At 35.1% G+C, this 16,401-nt stretch overlaps 1 protein-coding gene and 2 long non-coding RNA genes across 3 annotated transcripts; 1 reads left to right on the forward strand and 2 right to left on the reverse strand.

Annotated features, from left to right (window-relative positions):
- Window positions 1–645: 645 nt before the first annotated feature.
- LOC114171182 (uncharacterized) lies at window positions 646–1,806 on the reverse strand. The gene has a single exon (XM_028056385.2). The coding sequence runs from the start codon at window positions 1,705–1,707 to the stop codon at window positions 769–771; it is 939 nt and encodes a 312-aa protein (XP_027912186.1). The 5' UTR covers window positions 1,708–1,806; the 3' UTR covers window positions 646–768.
- Window positions 1,807–8,507: 6,701 nt separating this feature from the next.
- On the reverse strand, window positions 8,508–13,091 carry LOC146888268 (uncharacterized). Its single transcript, XR_014986627.1, has 2 exons — window positions 12,899–13,091; window positions 8,508–8,812 (listed from the first exon to the last, which is right to left on the reverse strand). It is a non-coding gene; the product is annotated as an uncharacterized LOC146888268 (long non-coding RNA).
- On the forward strand, window positions 11,791–13,730 carry LOC146888269 (uncharacterized). Its single transcript, XR_014986625.1, has 2 exons — window positions 11,791–12,890; window positions 13,073–13,730. It is a non-coding gene; the product is annotated as an uncharacterized LOC146888269 (long non-coding RNA).
- Window positions 13,731–16,401: the final 2,671 nt, after the last annotated feature.

The following is a 16,401-nucleotide window of genomic DNA, read 5'->3' on the forward strand; positions in this document are numbered from 1 at the left end:
TTCTTGGTCATTTTCTTGGTATATCTATGTTCAGACCATTCTCATATACTTTTAACCTGGACAAAATCCGTGAGCAATAAGAAGAGAAGTTGCAAATGGAAACACATTGGTGGGAAACAGGTTGTTGAAGGTGAAAGAAAAACAAAAGCAATTATGAAAGACAACCTAAGATTTAGTTTTAAAATCCTCATTTGGGTACATAGTTTGACTACTACACTTTTTCTCCCCAAAGCAGAGTCATAAATACACGCAAAGAATATCATTTTTCTTCTTGCAACGTGCAAAACCAGCAGAAAATCGTTAGTGTATAGACAAACGCAGGATTTGGTTGGAGGTGACATGACATCACAAACCGATTTTTACCTCCACCAAATACAATGTACAGACAAAACATACACCAAATCATAATATTTAATTTCACATCCAAATTGGAAAATCAGAATAAATTTTAATACTTAGAAAAAGATAAAAAGTAATTTAGTGAATATAAGATGAATGTAAGAGTTTATTGAATATGAAAATATTAGTATCTTTCATAAGAAAATATTAAATTTTATAGTTTTAGTAGGATCGGGAATAAAATATGAAACGAAACACGTATAACATATAACCCAGAAAAGAACCAACCAAAACAAATCGAGAATGTACAAAAAGAAAATTGAAATTACCATTCGGTTGCAATTTTTCAAAACATGGTCACCGAAATCACAATTTAATCAACACATTAACCAAGATTAAAACTAGTGATCTGGCTTAATTAACCGATTATTAGGATCCAATTCTTGCACTGAAGTGATGCATCCCAGGGTTGAAGCCCAAGCACCCCAACAAACCCTGTTTGTAAGGCAACAATGTTTTCTTCTTCATCTCCACAGAAGCGGCCCGGTTCACCGTGTAATGCAACTCGTGAGCCGAAACCGGTCCTCTCCGTCTCGAAACCGAACCGGAACTCTCCGCGGACCGGAAGCTCAGGTTCCGCACATCCTCCTGCGCTGTCGTTTTCGACAGAACCGCGTACTTCCGAAGAGGATCCTTGTCGGAAGCCCTTCCCTCCGAAGCGCTTCGGAACAGCAGAAAATCCTTGAGCCGCCACTTTCGGTACCCTTTCCCGAAAGAAATCGACGACAAAAACGAGGAATGGGAAACGGTCTCCGAGGCCTTGTTGATACTTTTTTCAGTTGAAGATACCGAATTAACGTCGATGTCATCACTGTTGGTTTCAGGTTCTCTGCGTACTGATATGGCAGAAGAAGTGGAAAACGACAACGACCTTTCTCTGATTCTTCTACGTTCTGATAAAGACGGCGACGAGAGCGGTGACAGTGATGATGACATGTTATCTGTTCTTTGGGATGGGATTTTGCTTTTGTCTGAGGTTGTAACGGAGGAAGGTAAAGAGGGTTTCAAAGGTCTGATCTTTCCGCCGAGAAAGAGTTCGTCTGCAGAAAGAGAAGGCCTTTGAACATGACTACCGAAGTCGAATTCAAATTCATCTTCAGTTGTTGTGAGAGCGGAAGCAGAGGAGTGTCTTCTGGTGGGGCTGGTGGGGGCACTGAAGAAGAAGTTGGCAAAGCGTTGAGGGCTAGAAGGTGCGGTGATGTAAGGGGAGGAGCAGCTGCTATCGAAGTTGAAATCCATGGAAGAAGAAGGTGGTGGTGGTGGAAGAGGAGGAGGAGGAGGAGGAGGAACTGCCACCACCACTTCCATGATGGTGTTGTTTTGTAATTGGGATTGAGTTTGGAGAAATGGGTGGAGGGTGTGGAATGAGGGTATAAATATATGGAGACAGAGGCAGGGTAAGGAAGGAGAGAGGAAGATGAATGAAGGGTGGAAATTTGACTCTTGTGAATGATTTTGGTCATTACAAAATAGTAGCCACCTTTTTGTTGGATTTTTGTTATATTTTTATGTTTCTATCTTTTCTAATTTTGAGATTTGTCAATGACATGTTAGTTAGTAACAAATTGTGTGGGTCTTAAATGGTGTGTTCTTACAAAAGAAAACTAATGAAATTATCCAAAATAAAACAGTGATTAAACATCAAGTTAATTTTTACGTCTAAAAGTCGAGGTTAGTAATAACTTAAATATATTGTTATCTTTTAATCTTTCTATGTGTAGTTTAAGGATAAAATCGTATATCAGATTTTAACAATTACAGTACTATAAATATTTTTATTGACTATATAACAATACTATCTTAATGGAATTAAGACTGAAAAAAAAGTAGTGATTTTTTTTTTTTATTTGGGAATAGGCGAAGCAGAAGAGAATTGTAAACCACTTTGTTTTCTTATTCCGGCGAAGAAAAAAATTGTGAGTGGCGTGAACAAACATGGCCATTACTTCAGCAATAGGCTTGATATGTAAATTGTTTTGGTCAATAAATGGCAAACGGTATTCCAGAAGCAGTAGTTAATTATTTTATTAAAAGGATATAATCAATTTGGCATGTGTGAAATATATTATTGTATGACTTTGCTTGGTTTAATTCATGAAAAATAGTGACAGTGGATCTAGAAGAGGAGACAATTTGAAGAGACAGAGAAAGACACTTGTAATTTAATTTTCCTTCTTTATTCAGAAAAATAAAATTAAAATTCAACAGGTGTAATTGAAAGTTGAGATAATGGGGTGGTTCAAATTTGAAGAAAATTTATACCGTTGAAATTAAAGAGAATGCTCCCAAAAGAACTGAAAACGTAAAGATGTAAGAGATTCGCAAAGTGCATTGAGAATGGTTTTATTTTAAGATATAAAATAAATGTGGTGATTAAAGTTTTAAGAAAATTGCGTTGAAAGTAAAGAGCACCTGGTGAAGAAGGAAGAAAATAAAGACGCAAGAGAAAGACAAAAGAAAACGCTTTTGATTGTTTCTTTCATCGATTTATAACACTGAGGTTACCGTTTTGAACGTCACTACGAAAGAAAGCTCATCACCGGAATCAATAATGTGACTTAAATATTCTCATATTTATTAGTAGAACTGTATATTTCTATTATAAAATATTCAATCTTATCTTTTGGATAAGTCCAACAAGTTTCTACAAAATTAATCACATTTCCTTTCATTTTAGGTCACCAGAAATATTTTTTCAAATCTTGATATGTCTTAGTAATATTATAGATGCAAAACTAAGTCCTCTTCTGGAATAGCTTTCTTTATCTCATCATCTCCTAATACACGTGTTAATCCTCGTAATATCATTTGTATCAAATTATTTTTTTTAACATGCATTTAGTATCCAAGCTATTTTCTTTTATCATGTTAAGGAAATTATTAGTGGTGACTAACATTTTACAACTAATTAATATGATAAATTCCGGGAAGGGTGGGATATAATCAATGAACACGAAATTAACGAATACCCTTTTGGTTTGGCTTTTCATTCGAGGTGTGCAGAATTGAGATTAGAAATTTGGAACGTGATCTCTTACGATGCCGATTTTATATGGGACATGACATGGACTTCTTTCTCTATCAATCTCATATTTGAGATAAGAAATTAACTCTATCATTACCCGATCTAACATTATTAGCAAAAAAACTAATTTATTTTTATTTAAAATATATATGGTTCAATTTGGTAAAAGAAAACTAAAAACAAAAATAATCATCAACTTAAATATACGATCAAATTATTAATTAAATTTTAAATTTTTATTACCTTGACCTTTTCTATATAAAAAAGAAATTCGGAAATAATCATATGAATAACAACCTCTTTAATTCCACAACTTATCTGGACAACTATAACATGATGATTTTTTAACTACTATTATCTATAGTAATATATAATGACCCATATAATATATATAAATTAATTTTTAAATTGTAATATAAATTCACAAGAGAGAGTATTAATTTAAAGAGAATAAATAAGTTAACGTAGGGATTTTCTTGGAATATATTACGACTTTATAAATCAAATATTGTAATGATAAGTGATAAGTATTAATAGATTATTCTAAAGTATCAGACATGGATACATGTTGAATACAGATACGTGTTAAACACAAATACATGTTAGATATGTATACGTGACCTAAATTGAAGTATTGGTATGAATATATAGTAAAAACCCAAAATGAAAAGAAACTACAAAAAGAGTAAAAACATTGTTCATATATTTACAAAAAAAAAGAAACAAGTGTTCATATTTTTAAATAAAATACAACTTTAAGTATTTAAAATTTATAAATTTTTAATATATTAAAAAATATTATGTATTTGAATATTTTATTTTTATGTAATAAATATTTTTATATAAAATAAAAATATATATATTTATTTATAAAAATATTATAAAAAGTATAATAAAATATTACATCTAAAATTTTCACTATTATTGAAATAAACTTATTAATATAGTAACCATTAAAACCGTCTCTACGTAGAAAAAAAGATTTGTAAAAGCTTTTACTGTACATTCACTGTAGAGAGAAGCGTATCGGATCTTGAAGACGGTGCAGAAATGTCATGATATTTATCATTTGCTTTTCAAATTATTTATTAAGTAAGACCTTGAAGTTGAATTTATATTAAAAGCTATTTACGGTAAAATTATAAAAATTATTTATATTCAATTTTATAGTCTATATTATTTATACAAAAAATTTATTTGTTCGTACACAAATTTTTCCAATCTTATCCTTTAATCATTATTTCAAACTAAAATAATTATATTTTCACTTTTATTACCATTAATATAAATTTAATTATTTTATAAAATAAATTTTTTATTTTACCATTTTATCCTTTTAATAACTACATTTTAAAATTAAATAATTATTTATATTAAAAAATATTTAACAATAAAAATTAAACAAATTATTTATTTTTATAATTATTTTTAATAAAAAATATTTTATAGTTTAATTTTTCTTAAAAGACCACATGTGCGCATACTGGTATATATAATAGCAAAACTTCTATTACTACACAATATATTCTCTTTGGTATTTTACATTAAATCAATATTATGAAAAATTAAAAAAAATTGATTTCTTTTTTCCAGTTGTTCGTTAGACTCACAAATTTTCAGTGTAGTCCTTTCAACATCAATTCATCTCCATAATTTTTATATAGAGGTTAATAATGACCCAAATTTTAGGTAACGAATCAATACAATATGTTTGAAAGTATGTTCCAAAATTGAAGATTATCATTGATCAAATTAACTCAATTTAAATATAAAAGGGACCGATACTAGACGGAATAACTTCAGTTTCATTTACAACTGAAATTTAAATATTTTACTTTATAATTTTTCCATAGTAAACATCACGTAAAATATTCATTTCAAAATCAATGATAATAAGTTATTTGGTCAATTGTATTATATATATATATACTAATACTCCAATATACTTTTCCTTAAGTTTAATTTCCATTTATTTGTGGATAAATTATTTTCCCATTGTAAGTATGCTTTAATTTTACGTTTCATCATTAGATATATATATTTTTCAATAATATTTATTTTATCAATTTTTAATAATGGGAGCAATGCGTATTTTAATTTAATAATTAAACTTCATCAAGCATTTTGTATCCTAATTATGGTATTGTGTTTGGAAGCCATTGATGTTGTTGAAATAGTATGATTAATCACAGTCAAAGCACTAGAAAACAAAAACATAATTAAACAGGTTCATAAGATGTTGACCATTTTCCATGATGATTCACCAACCCACAGGACAGAATTCTAGATTGTGGGAAAAGCTGGAAGATGATGATGTCTGTTTATATGTGTTCTTTCTACAGACATAAAAGTACTTCTGCTGTTTAACCATGTCGCTCATGATTGCAGGATTAATTCTGTTCAACCATTACGTACTTACAGTGTACTGTGCAAACTCTAATGCTTAATCATGTTCATCTTAGTTTTTTATTCGTAAAATATATAAGGACGCTTAACTGAACCCTTAACATTACATTCATCTTGTAAAAAAAATTATTTGAACGAGCATTCTTATATTTATTTGAATTAAATAAGTTTTAGATTTCTTAAAAAATATTTATATATATTTTCTTTTTAATAGTACGGTTGTTTTTAATTGATTTTTATTTTTAATTTATGGTCTCTCAACTTAATTTTTCCATTACAATAATTGATACATTGTTTTATCATATGAAGATGTATAACTATAAGATAACAAAAATAACTTGATATATAGATGATGCGTTTTTGGTTTTAACTAGCGGGTTACAATATAAAGAGTTCATAACACCAAGAGACTCATAAACGGAAGTTCATATAACCAAAATTCCTCTCATGGGTTAGTTTAAGAGCAATTTGGGAACCAGTTTTTAAAGTAAAATATATTCTTTGAAAACGAAAATGAAAGAAAAAATATCATTTAAATTTTATTTATACGCATGAAAAATTTTACCCAATCCAAATCCAAACCTAGGTCAGTATGTGCAAAGTTGGGTTAGGATTAGATTAAGTCAGACAAGACCAAGACCATGTCAAGTTAGGTTTAAGTCAAGTTGAACCAAGGCTGTCAAATAAGAGTGAGTCCAGTTGGATCCATACTAGGATAACATGGATAAGGTACAAGTCAGACACGTTTGAATAATATTGGAGTTGTGTCAAATCAAGTTAAATCAAGTTTAATTTGTACCAAGTTAGGTCAAGTTAAGAAGGGCCCAACTTAAGCCTAGTTAGACCGACATTGGCCAAGTTGAGCTAGACTTAACTTGGGCAAAGTTAGGTCAAGTTGAGTCCAACCTAGTACCCAACTAGGCTCATGTCAAGTTAGGAGAGGTTGAAACCATGTTAAGATGGTTCCAAGTTAGGTTGAGTCAAGATTAGATTGATTCTCATTGACTTCGTAAGTCTAAGACAAGTTAGGTTTAGGTCATACCGAGTTAGGTTGAGTCGAATTTGTATTAAGTCGATAGAGTTGAGCCAAACGAAATCTAATTTGGGCCAATTTAGGTCAAGTTGATATGAGCTTGATTCAAGTCAGTCAAGACATATGTTAAGTTGAATTGTGTCAGGTCTAGTTTATGTTGAACCAAACACAAGTCATTATAGGTAGGATTGAGTTAGGTACAAGTCAAGTAAGGTCAGGTCAGGACCATGTCAAGTTGGGTTGGTAGAGGTAGGTTGGACCTGTCAGATTTGAGACAACTTAAGTTTAACTCAGGCCAAGTTAAGTCGAGGTAGGTAGGGCCAAGTTAGATTGAGTTGAGACAAGCTCTACTCAAATTGGGTTGAATGTGTTTGAACAAATTGGGTTGGCTTTGTATCAAGCTGAGTTGGGCTTGATTTAGGTCATGTAAGTTAGATCGAGCTCACATCATCTTGAGTTAAGTCAAGCCCATATCAGGTTAAGTTCAGTCATGTTTGGGTCTGGCCAAATTTAGATCAAGCCATGTAAGATTATGCTGATAAGACTTTGACACAAGTCAAGAAATGTTGGATAAGGCTCAAGTATGGTCAAGTAAGGCTAGACATAGGTTGGTTTGGGTTAAGCCTAGTTCAAGAAAAGTTTAGCCAGACCAAGATTAAGCCAAGGTGGCATGGACCCAGGTTAGATCAAGTCAAGTTTGATCAAGGTCAGATGGAATCCTAATGAGGTAATATCAAATTGGTTTGGTCCAAGTCATGCAAAGATGGTTTGAGTATGCCTCAAGTGAAAATTGGGGTTAAATGGAATTTTATCAAACCCAAATTAATTTAAGTCTAAATTAGAAAATTTTAAGTAATAAAAATAAAATATTGTTATATTTGAACTAAAATGTGTTGATTTTACACCTTAATTTATGCTCCATATATCAGTAGCATTGAATACTACACAAGGACATATTTTAAATAACAAATTAACACGTATTGTAGATATTATTACAATTTTTTTGTTCGGGCTTTCTAAATTTAGTTTTTAAAAACTAGTTGTTTCTAAACATAATTTTTGTATTTTTTTTCTCAATATTATTTCAATTCTTGCCGTTTATAATTATAAAAGAAACTACCACTACAAGAAAATCTTTAGTTAGAAATTAATTTTAGAAGCAAAAAATAGTTAGTTACTATAGTGACCAATTTAGATTTTAATTTATAAAATTAAAAATTATTGATTACTAAAATAGTCACTATTATAAATAAAAAATTATAATTGGTCACTAAATTGGGCACTAATTAATTAGAAACCAATTCAGAAACTAAGCCATTTTGGTAGTCAAAACCAGGGTAGTTAATTTCAAAGACTAATTTAGTAACCAATTATAATTTTTTATTCGTAATAATGACTATTTTAATATCCAAATTTTTATTTTTATATATTAGCATTTAAGTTAATTACTATAATCACAAATCATTATTGGTCATGATCATTATTTAAATGGTTAAATATGTTTTTGGCTCCTTTACTCTCAGTGAAGTTTAGAATTAGTCCATTTTGAAACTTTGGACCAATTTAGTCCTTTTATCTTTCGAAATACATGGATTTAGTCCTTTTAATCAAATTTTGTTCGGTTTATTTGATGTTTCGTACAAATTTCAAGATTGTATTTGAGTTGTTTATACTGTAACGTTCCATTTAATTATTAAGCGAAATTAAAGGAAACGTCACGCGATAAAAGTATAGTAGCGTAGTCTTGGGGTCCTCAACACAACCCCTACAACTTGGGCACACCACGATGCCAACATAAACCATATACAATTCTAACAAGGAGTGTAGAGTAAGAAAGCATAAAACTATACAAGGGCCATGGCCCTAAAGAAAACATGAAGAAAACTCCAGCCCAGATGGCTAAGCAACGAAATCACCATTCCCTTGTTGACCACGAGAACTTCGCCCATCTGCTCCCATCAATCAAATTGATGATCATCGCAAGAAGAACAACCACATACAATACAACCATGCAACAAAACGGGTAAGCTAGAGCCAACACATATTCATCATACAGTCAAATACATTAACATCATTCCATATCCATATACAACCAAGCATGTTATGACTCCTCATTCAATACACTACGACTCGACTCGACTCATCCGGATACGTATAACTTAGTCGGATTCAGCGGATGCTTGCACTTGTGGTGGATACCCCTGCTCGACCCTGAGCTGCTCATCTCCGAGCTATGTGTTACAAGTGTTACGATGAATCAAATCTCCCTCACCACAAGGTTAGCCCTTAATGAATTTCAGGCCTCCTGCTACTCTCACCACAGGAGTCAGTCCGCTCTAAGTGAGACTAACTAGCCCCTTAGAGTGTCAGGATGCAGTCCTTACCTTGAATCCTTACCTGGTTATACAGATGGAGCACCACCATGGACACCTACTAACAGGGGCCATGGAATTATGTCCCGACCACTGAAGCGCAACCCCGAAAGTCTCACCTAGAGACCCCAAGGAATTATGCACTGACGCATACAGAACACAACCGCACAACCAAAATGATATTCACTACGCATGTATATGTTAATTGTACCACCCTTTAAGGCAACGCCTTTCATGTTCCAGGCCCAACACATTTCATCTCGTCATGTACCATTCATGTACCAAGGACTTCCAATTCATATCGTTATCATGCCTCTTTCATACCAACCCTTTCATTACAATCTCATGCAAAACTCATGTCAACCCTTTATACATAATTCACAACTTGCATTACTATATCATACTCACACATACCAAGCCTTTAGTACAAATACTCAAAACCAAGCCAGCATTATCCATACAAAACCAAGAAAAACATCCCACATTACACTGTCTCGCCCAGTACCTCGCTTAGGCTGGAGGGTCTCGCTCAGGCGAGTTCCCCCTCCGCCTAGGCGAGGGCACCAAACAGGAGCATGAACAACGTGGGATCTCGCTTAGGTGAGACCCCTCTCGTTTGGGCGAGTTATCTGCTCGCTCAAAAATAAAAGAGCTGGTCGCCTGGGCGACCTTGGGCGATAAAGGCTTGGGTGAGCCTCCGCCAGACTCGCTTAGGCGAGTTCGACTCGCCTGAGCGAAATTACCAGGTCTCGCCCTGGATTCACCTGCAACAGATACGATTTCCAACCCCTTTTCATCATACAAGATACCCCACGCACCACAAACAACGATTTATCCATACAAACATCCAGTATGCTCAAACAGATCAAAGGCAACCCAAAAACAGATTAAGAACAACTCAAACTCGAAACCCTAACTTCCCGTACCTGGAAAAAAGGTTAACAGAACTTCGACACGGGACCTCGGAGCACAACAACTTGAAAGACGGACTTGCACAACTGGCGAAACAGCGGAGGACACGATTATTTTCGGACTTTAATCGGTGGAAAACGAATGTAAAGCTTTATAAGGTAAGTACAGTAGGTTTAGAGTTACTTACTGTCGCAACCGAAATCGCGACGGGACGACGAACCGAAAAAAGAAAAAAATGGGTTTAAAAAAGATTTAGGAGTCGCCACCATAGTTATTCTGGAAAACTATGGAAAACCATAAAGAATAAGACAAGTCTGCGAAAAACCTGATTTTGGATCCGGGAGTCGGTTACGCGTAAGGAAGGTGTTAACACCCTACAGCGCCAGCCCAAGGGCGGTACCTTTAATTAAAAACGCAAAGTTGATGTGATTTTCAAAATATTAATATTCCCCGAAAATAACAAGACAAAGATGTTAAAAAGAAACAAAAATATTTTTTTAATTTTTTGGGCCCGACAAGGATTGACCTTGGTCCTACGTATTCTCATTCAAAATGAGAAATCAGGGTTACGTAGTTCTTTAAAGATATTCAAAAAAACAATTGAGAAAATGATTTGATTTTTTTAGAGGTGAACCTGACAAGGACTGACCTTGCTCCTACGTATCTCACGGTGGAGAATCAAGGATCACGTAGTTCTTAAAAAGACTTTTGTTTGAAAATGTTGATGTTTTTTATATTTTGAAAATTGTATTTTTTGGTATTTTTTTGAATTGCTTGAAAGTATGTGTCACACGACGCGAGCGGTCGGACAGACACGAAAAGAGAAAGAAAAACTATTTTTGGAAAATAAGTGTCACGCGGTGCGAGCGACCGGACAGACACATTGAAGTGAAAGAGAACATTTTTATTTTATTTTTATTTTATTTTTATTTTTTATTTTTATTTTTTTTCTATTTTTTGCAATTTTCGTAATTTTTCAAATATATTTTTTTACAAAATAAAAAAAAGAAGAAGAATAAAAAAAAATAAATAAAAGATAATAATAATAATAATAAACAAAATAAAAAAATAGTACAACAAAATAAAATAATAAAAAAGAAACAATTTAATTAAGAAGGATGAAAGTGGAAAGCCAAATTATGAGAGTGCATGAGTAATTAGGGAGAGGTACATGAAGTAAGTGAGGTGTGTTTATTAAGGGTGGTGGTGCGGCGAGTAAAAAATAAAACAAGCCCAAAATAAGAGTAAAAAGTGTATGCAGGGGTGTGGGATTAGTAATTGTGGAGGTGCGCGAGAAAGTGAATATGCAGCGAGGCCCAATAAGCAAAAAAAAAAGGCGGGAGTGCAAGGTCGCAAAAAAGGGGGGTGCACGAAGAATAATAAAAAAGAACGTGGAGGTGTATGAGATAAAAAAAGGGAGTGCATATGGTAATGGAGGGGGTGCGAAGAATACGGATGGAGGTGTGCAGAGTAAAAACTGAAATAGAGTAAAGATGCTGAAAGGGTACAAACGGTAAAACAACACAAAGAGGGGGTGCAGATATTAAGGTGGGAGGTGCACGGAGCAAAAGTGGGGCTGGGACACGTGAGACGAATGTGATTAACCTAAACCTAGTAGCTCCTGAAACAAGAGGCAAGCCTCCTCTCTCTCTCTCTCGACACCCAGGGCCCCTCCTCCCCTTCTCGCGAGCAGCCGCCGCACCCGTCGAACCTCCGCCTAGCCGCACCTCTGGAGCTCGCCGCCGCTCAACCAGAGGCCATTGCCGGCGCCACTGCGATGCTCTTGACCGAGACCGCCACCGACGCGGACGACGAACTCGCTGTTTCTTCTCGCGAGACAGACCACTTCTTCCAGCTCCAACGTCTCGACCTCGCAAGCTTCCGGTCCGTCGGAGCCACCGGCGACGGCGCCAATCGCTACCAGAAGCGTCGCCGGCCTCCGCTGCATCCTAAACGTCTCTCGTTCTTCTTCTCGCATGAACCACGCCAAGTCTGGAACCCACACCGCGAGCCTCGCTGTCGTACCCCCCAACCGCGACTGAAACCGCCGCTGCTTAGTCCGTTCGAAGTTCGACTCGCCGGCGGCGAGGCCGCCGGCGCGGGTTTCTCTCCTCTCCAGGAATATTTGGCACTGGAATGGGGGTTCTGGAATGGTTTGAATGGAGACCTTTTTTGTTCTTTGATTGAATGATAAAGATGATAACAAATGGAAGAGTGCGGGGTGGAAGAGTGCGTGACGGTGATGGTGATTTTGGGAAGGATTGTTGTTTGTGTTGAGTGCGGCGAGATGAGGATGTGAAAAAAAAAATAACAGATGGTGGAAGATTGCGTGTCGGAGATGACGATTTTTGCACCCAAAGGCGTATAGGATACGAAGAGTATATGACTTTTTTTTGCGTGAAGGTTTCCCTGCGGAAATGTGAGTACGATGGAGGTTCCGAATGAAAGGAGAAACGGGTGGGGATGGAAGCCTAATGGTGGTGGTTCTCTGTTTTAATTATTTGGTGCACAGGTTGGATGAATAGAAGATAAGGAAGATTATGATGGCTATGATGAAGCATATTTCGTTTTCCAGACTCAAACAACAACAAAGAGCACAACATATTTGACTCATAGAGATAAAACCCAACATACTCAGATCATGCATATTCACATAGAAACATTGAGGACGAAACATACCAATATATCAAGTCCAACACACGAACACATTATGCTCACACAAACGTCATTTGTTCCAGATTGGGTGCTTACCTCTTGCAGCTGCTTATCCCAATTTTGCTTTCTTCTCTGTGTAAACTTGTGAAAATTTTTTTTTCTTCCATTCGTCTCCCTTTTTTTTTCTTTGTTGCTCTGAATTGGCATTGATATCAATTGTGAAACTGTATTTTTCTGTTCTTTTCTGATGCCCCCTTTTCTTGTGTGTAGGTGGTGACCAATGTTTTTAGAAGGAGTGGAGATGGAAGCCTAATGGTGATGGCGGTGATTTTGGAGGGACGGTGGTTTTACGAATGGGAGAGATCAAAGTTGAATGTGAAGCTCATGATTTATGGCTATGGATGGGTGATGAGTCTGTGAACAATGGTGAAGCAAAGAAAATAATGGTGATGTGTGTGTATGTGGACCTCTAGATGCAGGTTGAAACGGAGTCTTGATGTTAAAGGAGAATGAAATGAGATAATGGTTGGGGCTTTGGGTCGAACTGGTTTGGGTTATGCATACACAGGTTTGGTCTTGCGAGCACAGGTGAAGGAGACCGGGAAGGGGAAGAGAAAAGAACAGGAATCGTGTGGGATGAGTTGATGTTTAAACATGTTCCCTCTTCGTCACTCAAACAGCAAGCAATATAGATTGGGTCATGAGCAGAGCAACCGAGCAAGCAATAGAGATTGGGTCATTAGGAAAGCAATAGAGCAGAGCAATACATATCCCACTCATACCACATCTAAGAACAGAATAAGACACCACAAATCCAACCTACCATGTCATTAACGTATAAAGCTTACCTCTCCCCTCCCTTTTTCTTTCACTTTGTTGCTCTGAATTGGAATTGATATCCATTGTGAAACTGTATTATTTTTTTCTATTCCTCCCTTGCTTATGTGTGGAGTTGCCCTTTAGTCATGGCTGCACTGTTATGCTCAGACTGCCTCCCCTGGTTGCTGCCACAGTGACCACCAATCCCCAACCTTTCTTCCTCTGCTGTCCAAACCCCCCCCCCCCCCCCCCCCCCCCCCAACAACTCTTGCCATATTTTGGCATGGCAGAGTCAAGTCACATGACTTTTTTTATTATTATTATTATTTTTTTATATTTTATATATATTTTTAAGAGCAGAAAAACAAAATGGTGTGAAAATAAAAATAAAATGAAAATTGAAATTAAAAAAGATAAAATAAAATAAGATAAAGTGAAGTAAAAATTAAAATAAAATAACATAAAATAAAATAAAACAAGATAAATAAATAAAATAGATAAATAAAAAGCAAGACAAAATTAAAATTAAAATTAAAAACAAAAACAAATAATTAAATAAAAGAAAAGGAGTATATATGTACATTCAAATTAATGTTGATTTTTTGTGATATGTCTTTTTCTTCTCTTTTTTTTTTTAAAAAATAAAAAATAAAAAAATAAAAATTCTTAGTTAATTATTTTTATTAATCGGACAAAATTGAGTGTTGACACTTACGTGGAGTAGAAATCGCTAGTTGAGTTATTGGGACGGACTGGTTCGAGACAAGGACAAACCCTAGCAGAGCTCTAGCGTACCAGTTAGAGAAAACGGCTATGGTTTCTGTGAATGCAAGGAGAAGTGGAGCGTTAGGGCAACTGGAACAGGTTTTATCAGTTGGGCCAACTCTAGGCCCAAGCACAAGGGGCAGCCCTTTGCTCTAGGGCAGAAAATTAGCAAGCCAAAATTAATGGGCCTTACAGTTTATACTGTTTGACACATTTTTATTTTAATGTTAAGTCAAATACTATTATGAAACACACTTGAAATGTCAAATAAACTTAACAAAATTTGATTAAAAAAAATAAATTCACATATTTCAAAAAATGAAAGGCTAAATTGGTCTAAAATTTCGAAATGAACTAATTACAAAATTTACTGAAATTTAAGAGACAAAAATATATTTAACCCTTATTTAAAAGTTTTCTTATAGTGTATTGACATATAACACCAACGATAAAATTGTATTTATAAGAATAAAATAAGTAATAGCGACAAAAGATATAAGAGAAAAAAAATAAGAAATATTGAAAAGATATAAGAACATTAATTATTTGGGGATAAAAGAAAAAAGCTAAACATCAAAAGATATGAAAAGAAGCTGGTTTATGAAGGGAAGAGAAAGAAAAGAAAGGAGCTGGTACTTTTCATGATAGTTGTTTTAGGTTATATTTATGGAATATATTTATATTTCTTTATTTTAAAACACAATTATTTTGAAAATTAAGTTTAAATATATGTTTAGCTTAATATTTCCGTTCCAAAAGAAAAGTACGTCAAGAAACAAAAGTTAGTTAATAGTCTTGCCAAAAATGATGTAACGTCCCATTTAATTATTAAATGAAATTAAAGGAAACGTCACGCGATAAAGTATAGCAGCGTAGTCTTGGGGTCCTTAACGCAACCCCTACAACCTGGCACACCACGATGCGAACATAAAACAGATACAATACTAATAAGGTGTGTAGAGTAAGAAATCATAAGACGATATAGGGGCCGTAGCCCTAAAGAAATCGTAAATAAAATGACTCCAGTCCAGATGGCTAAGCTACTGAATCACCACTCCCTTGCTGACCACGAGAACCTCGCCCATCTGCTCCCATCAACCAAGTTGATGATCATCACAAGGAAGAACAGCCACATACAACACAACCATGCAACAAAACGGGTAAGCTAGAGCCAACACATACTCATCATACAGTCAAATATATTTTCATCATCTCACATCCATATAACAACCAAACATGTCATGACTCTTCATTCAATACACTACGACTCGACTCGACTCATCCGGATACGTATAACTTAGTTGGATTCAGCAGATGCTTGCACTTGTGGTGGATACCTCTGCTCGAACCTGAGCTGCTCATCCTCGAGCTATGTGTTACAAATGTTACGATGAATCAATTCTCCCTCACCACAAGGTTAGCCCTTAATGAATTTCAGGCCTCCTGTTACTCTCACCACAGGAGTCAGTCCGCTCTAAGTGAGACTAACTGGCCCCTTAGAGTGTCAGGATACAGTCCTTACCTTGAATCCTTACTTAGTTATACAGATGGGGCACCACCATGGACACCCACTAACAGGGGCCATGGGATTACGTCCCGACCACTGAAGCGCAACCCCGGAGGTCTCACCTAGAGACCCCAAGGAATTTATACGCTGACACGAACCAACATTCATAATTCAGCAATAAGAGAATATTAAAATCATATTTACATTTCCATACCAACCCCTAAGATAATCCCTCATACGCGTCAGATTTTGAATCCATACCTCTGATCATCACCACCCCATGAATCTAGGGTCTCATCTCATATTAATCACGTATCCCTTTAGTTCCAACCCATTCATTCATTTCACATGTCAATATCATACCCAACCCATCATACGTCGTTCATAACTCATGTCAAACATGCAAAATATTCTATTATATACATGTCCATCATTACACAATCATACTCAACCAAAATAGATCACTCGGGAAACATCAAACATCCAAATCACAGCACTGTCTCGCCCA

Source organism: Vigna unguiculata, chromosome 2 (genome assembly GCF_037176805.1).
Source record: "Vigna unguiculata cultivar grain cowpea cultivar isolate G323 ecotype 2 chromosome 2, ASM3717680v1, whole genome shotgun sequence".
NCBI lineage: Eukaryota > Viridiplantae > Streptophyta > Magnoliopsida > Fabales > Fabaceae > Vigna > Vigna unguiculata.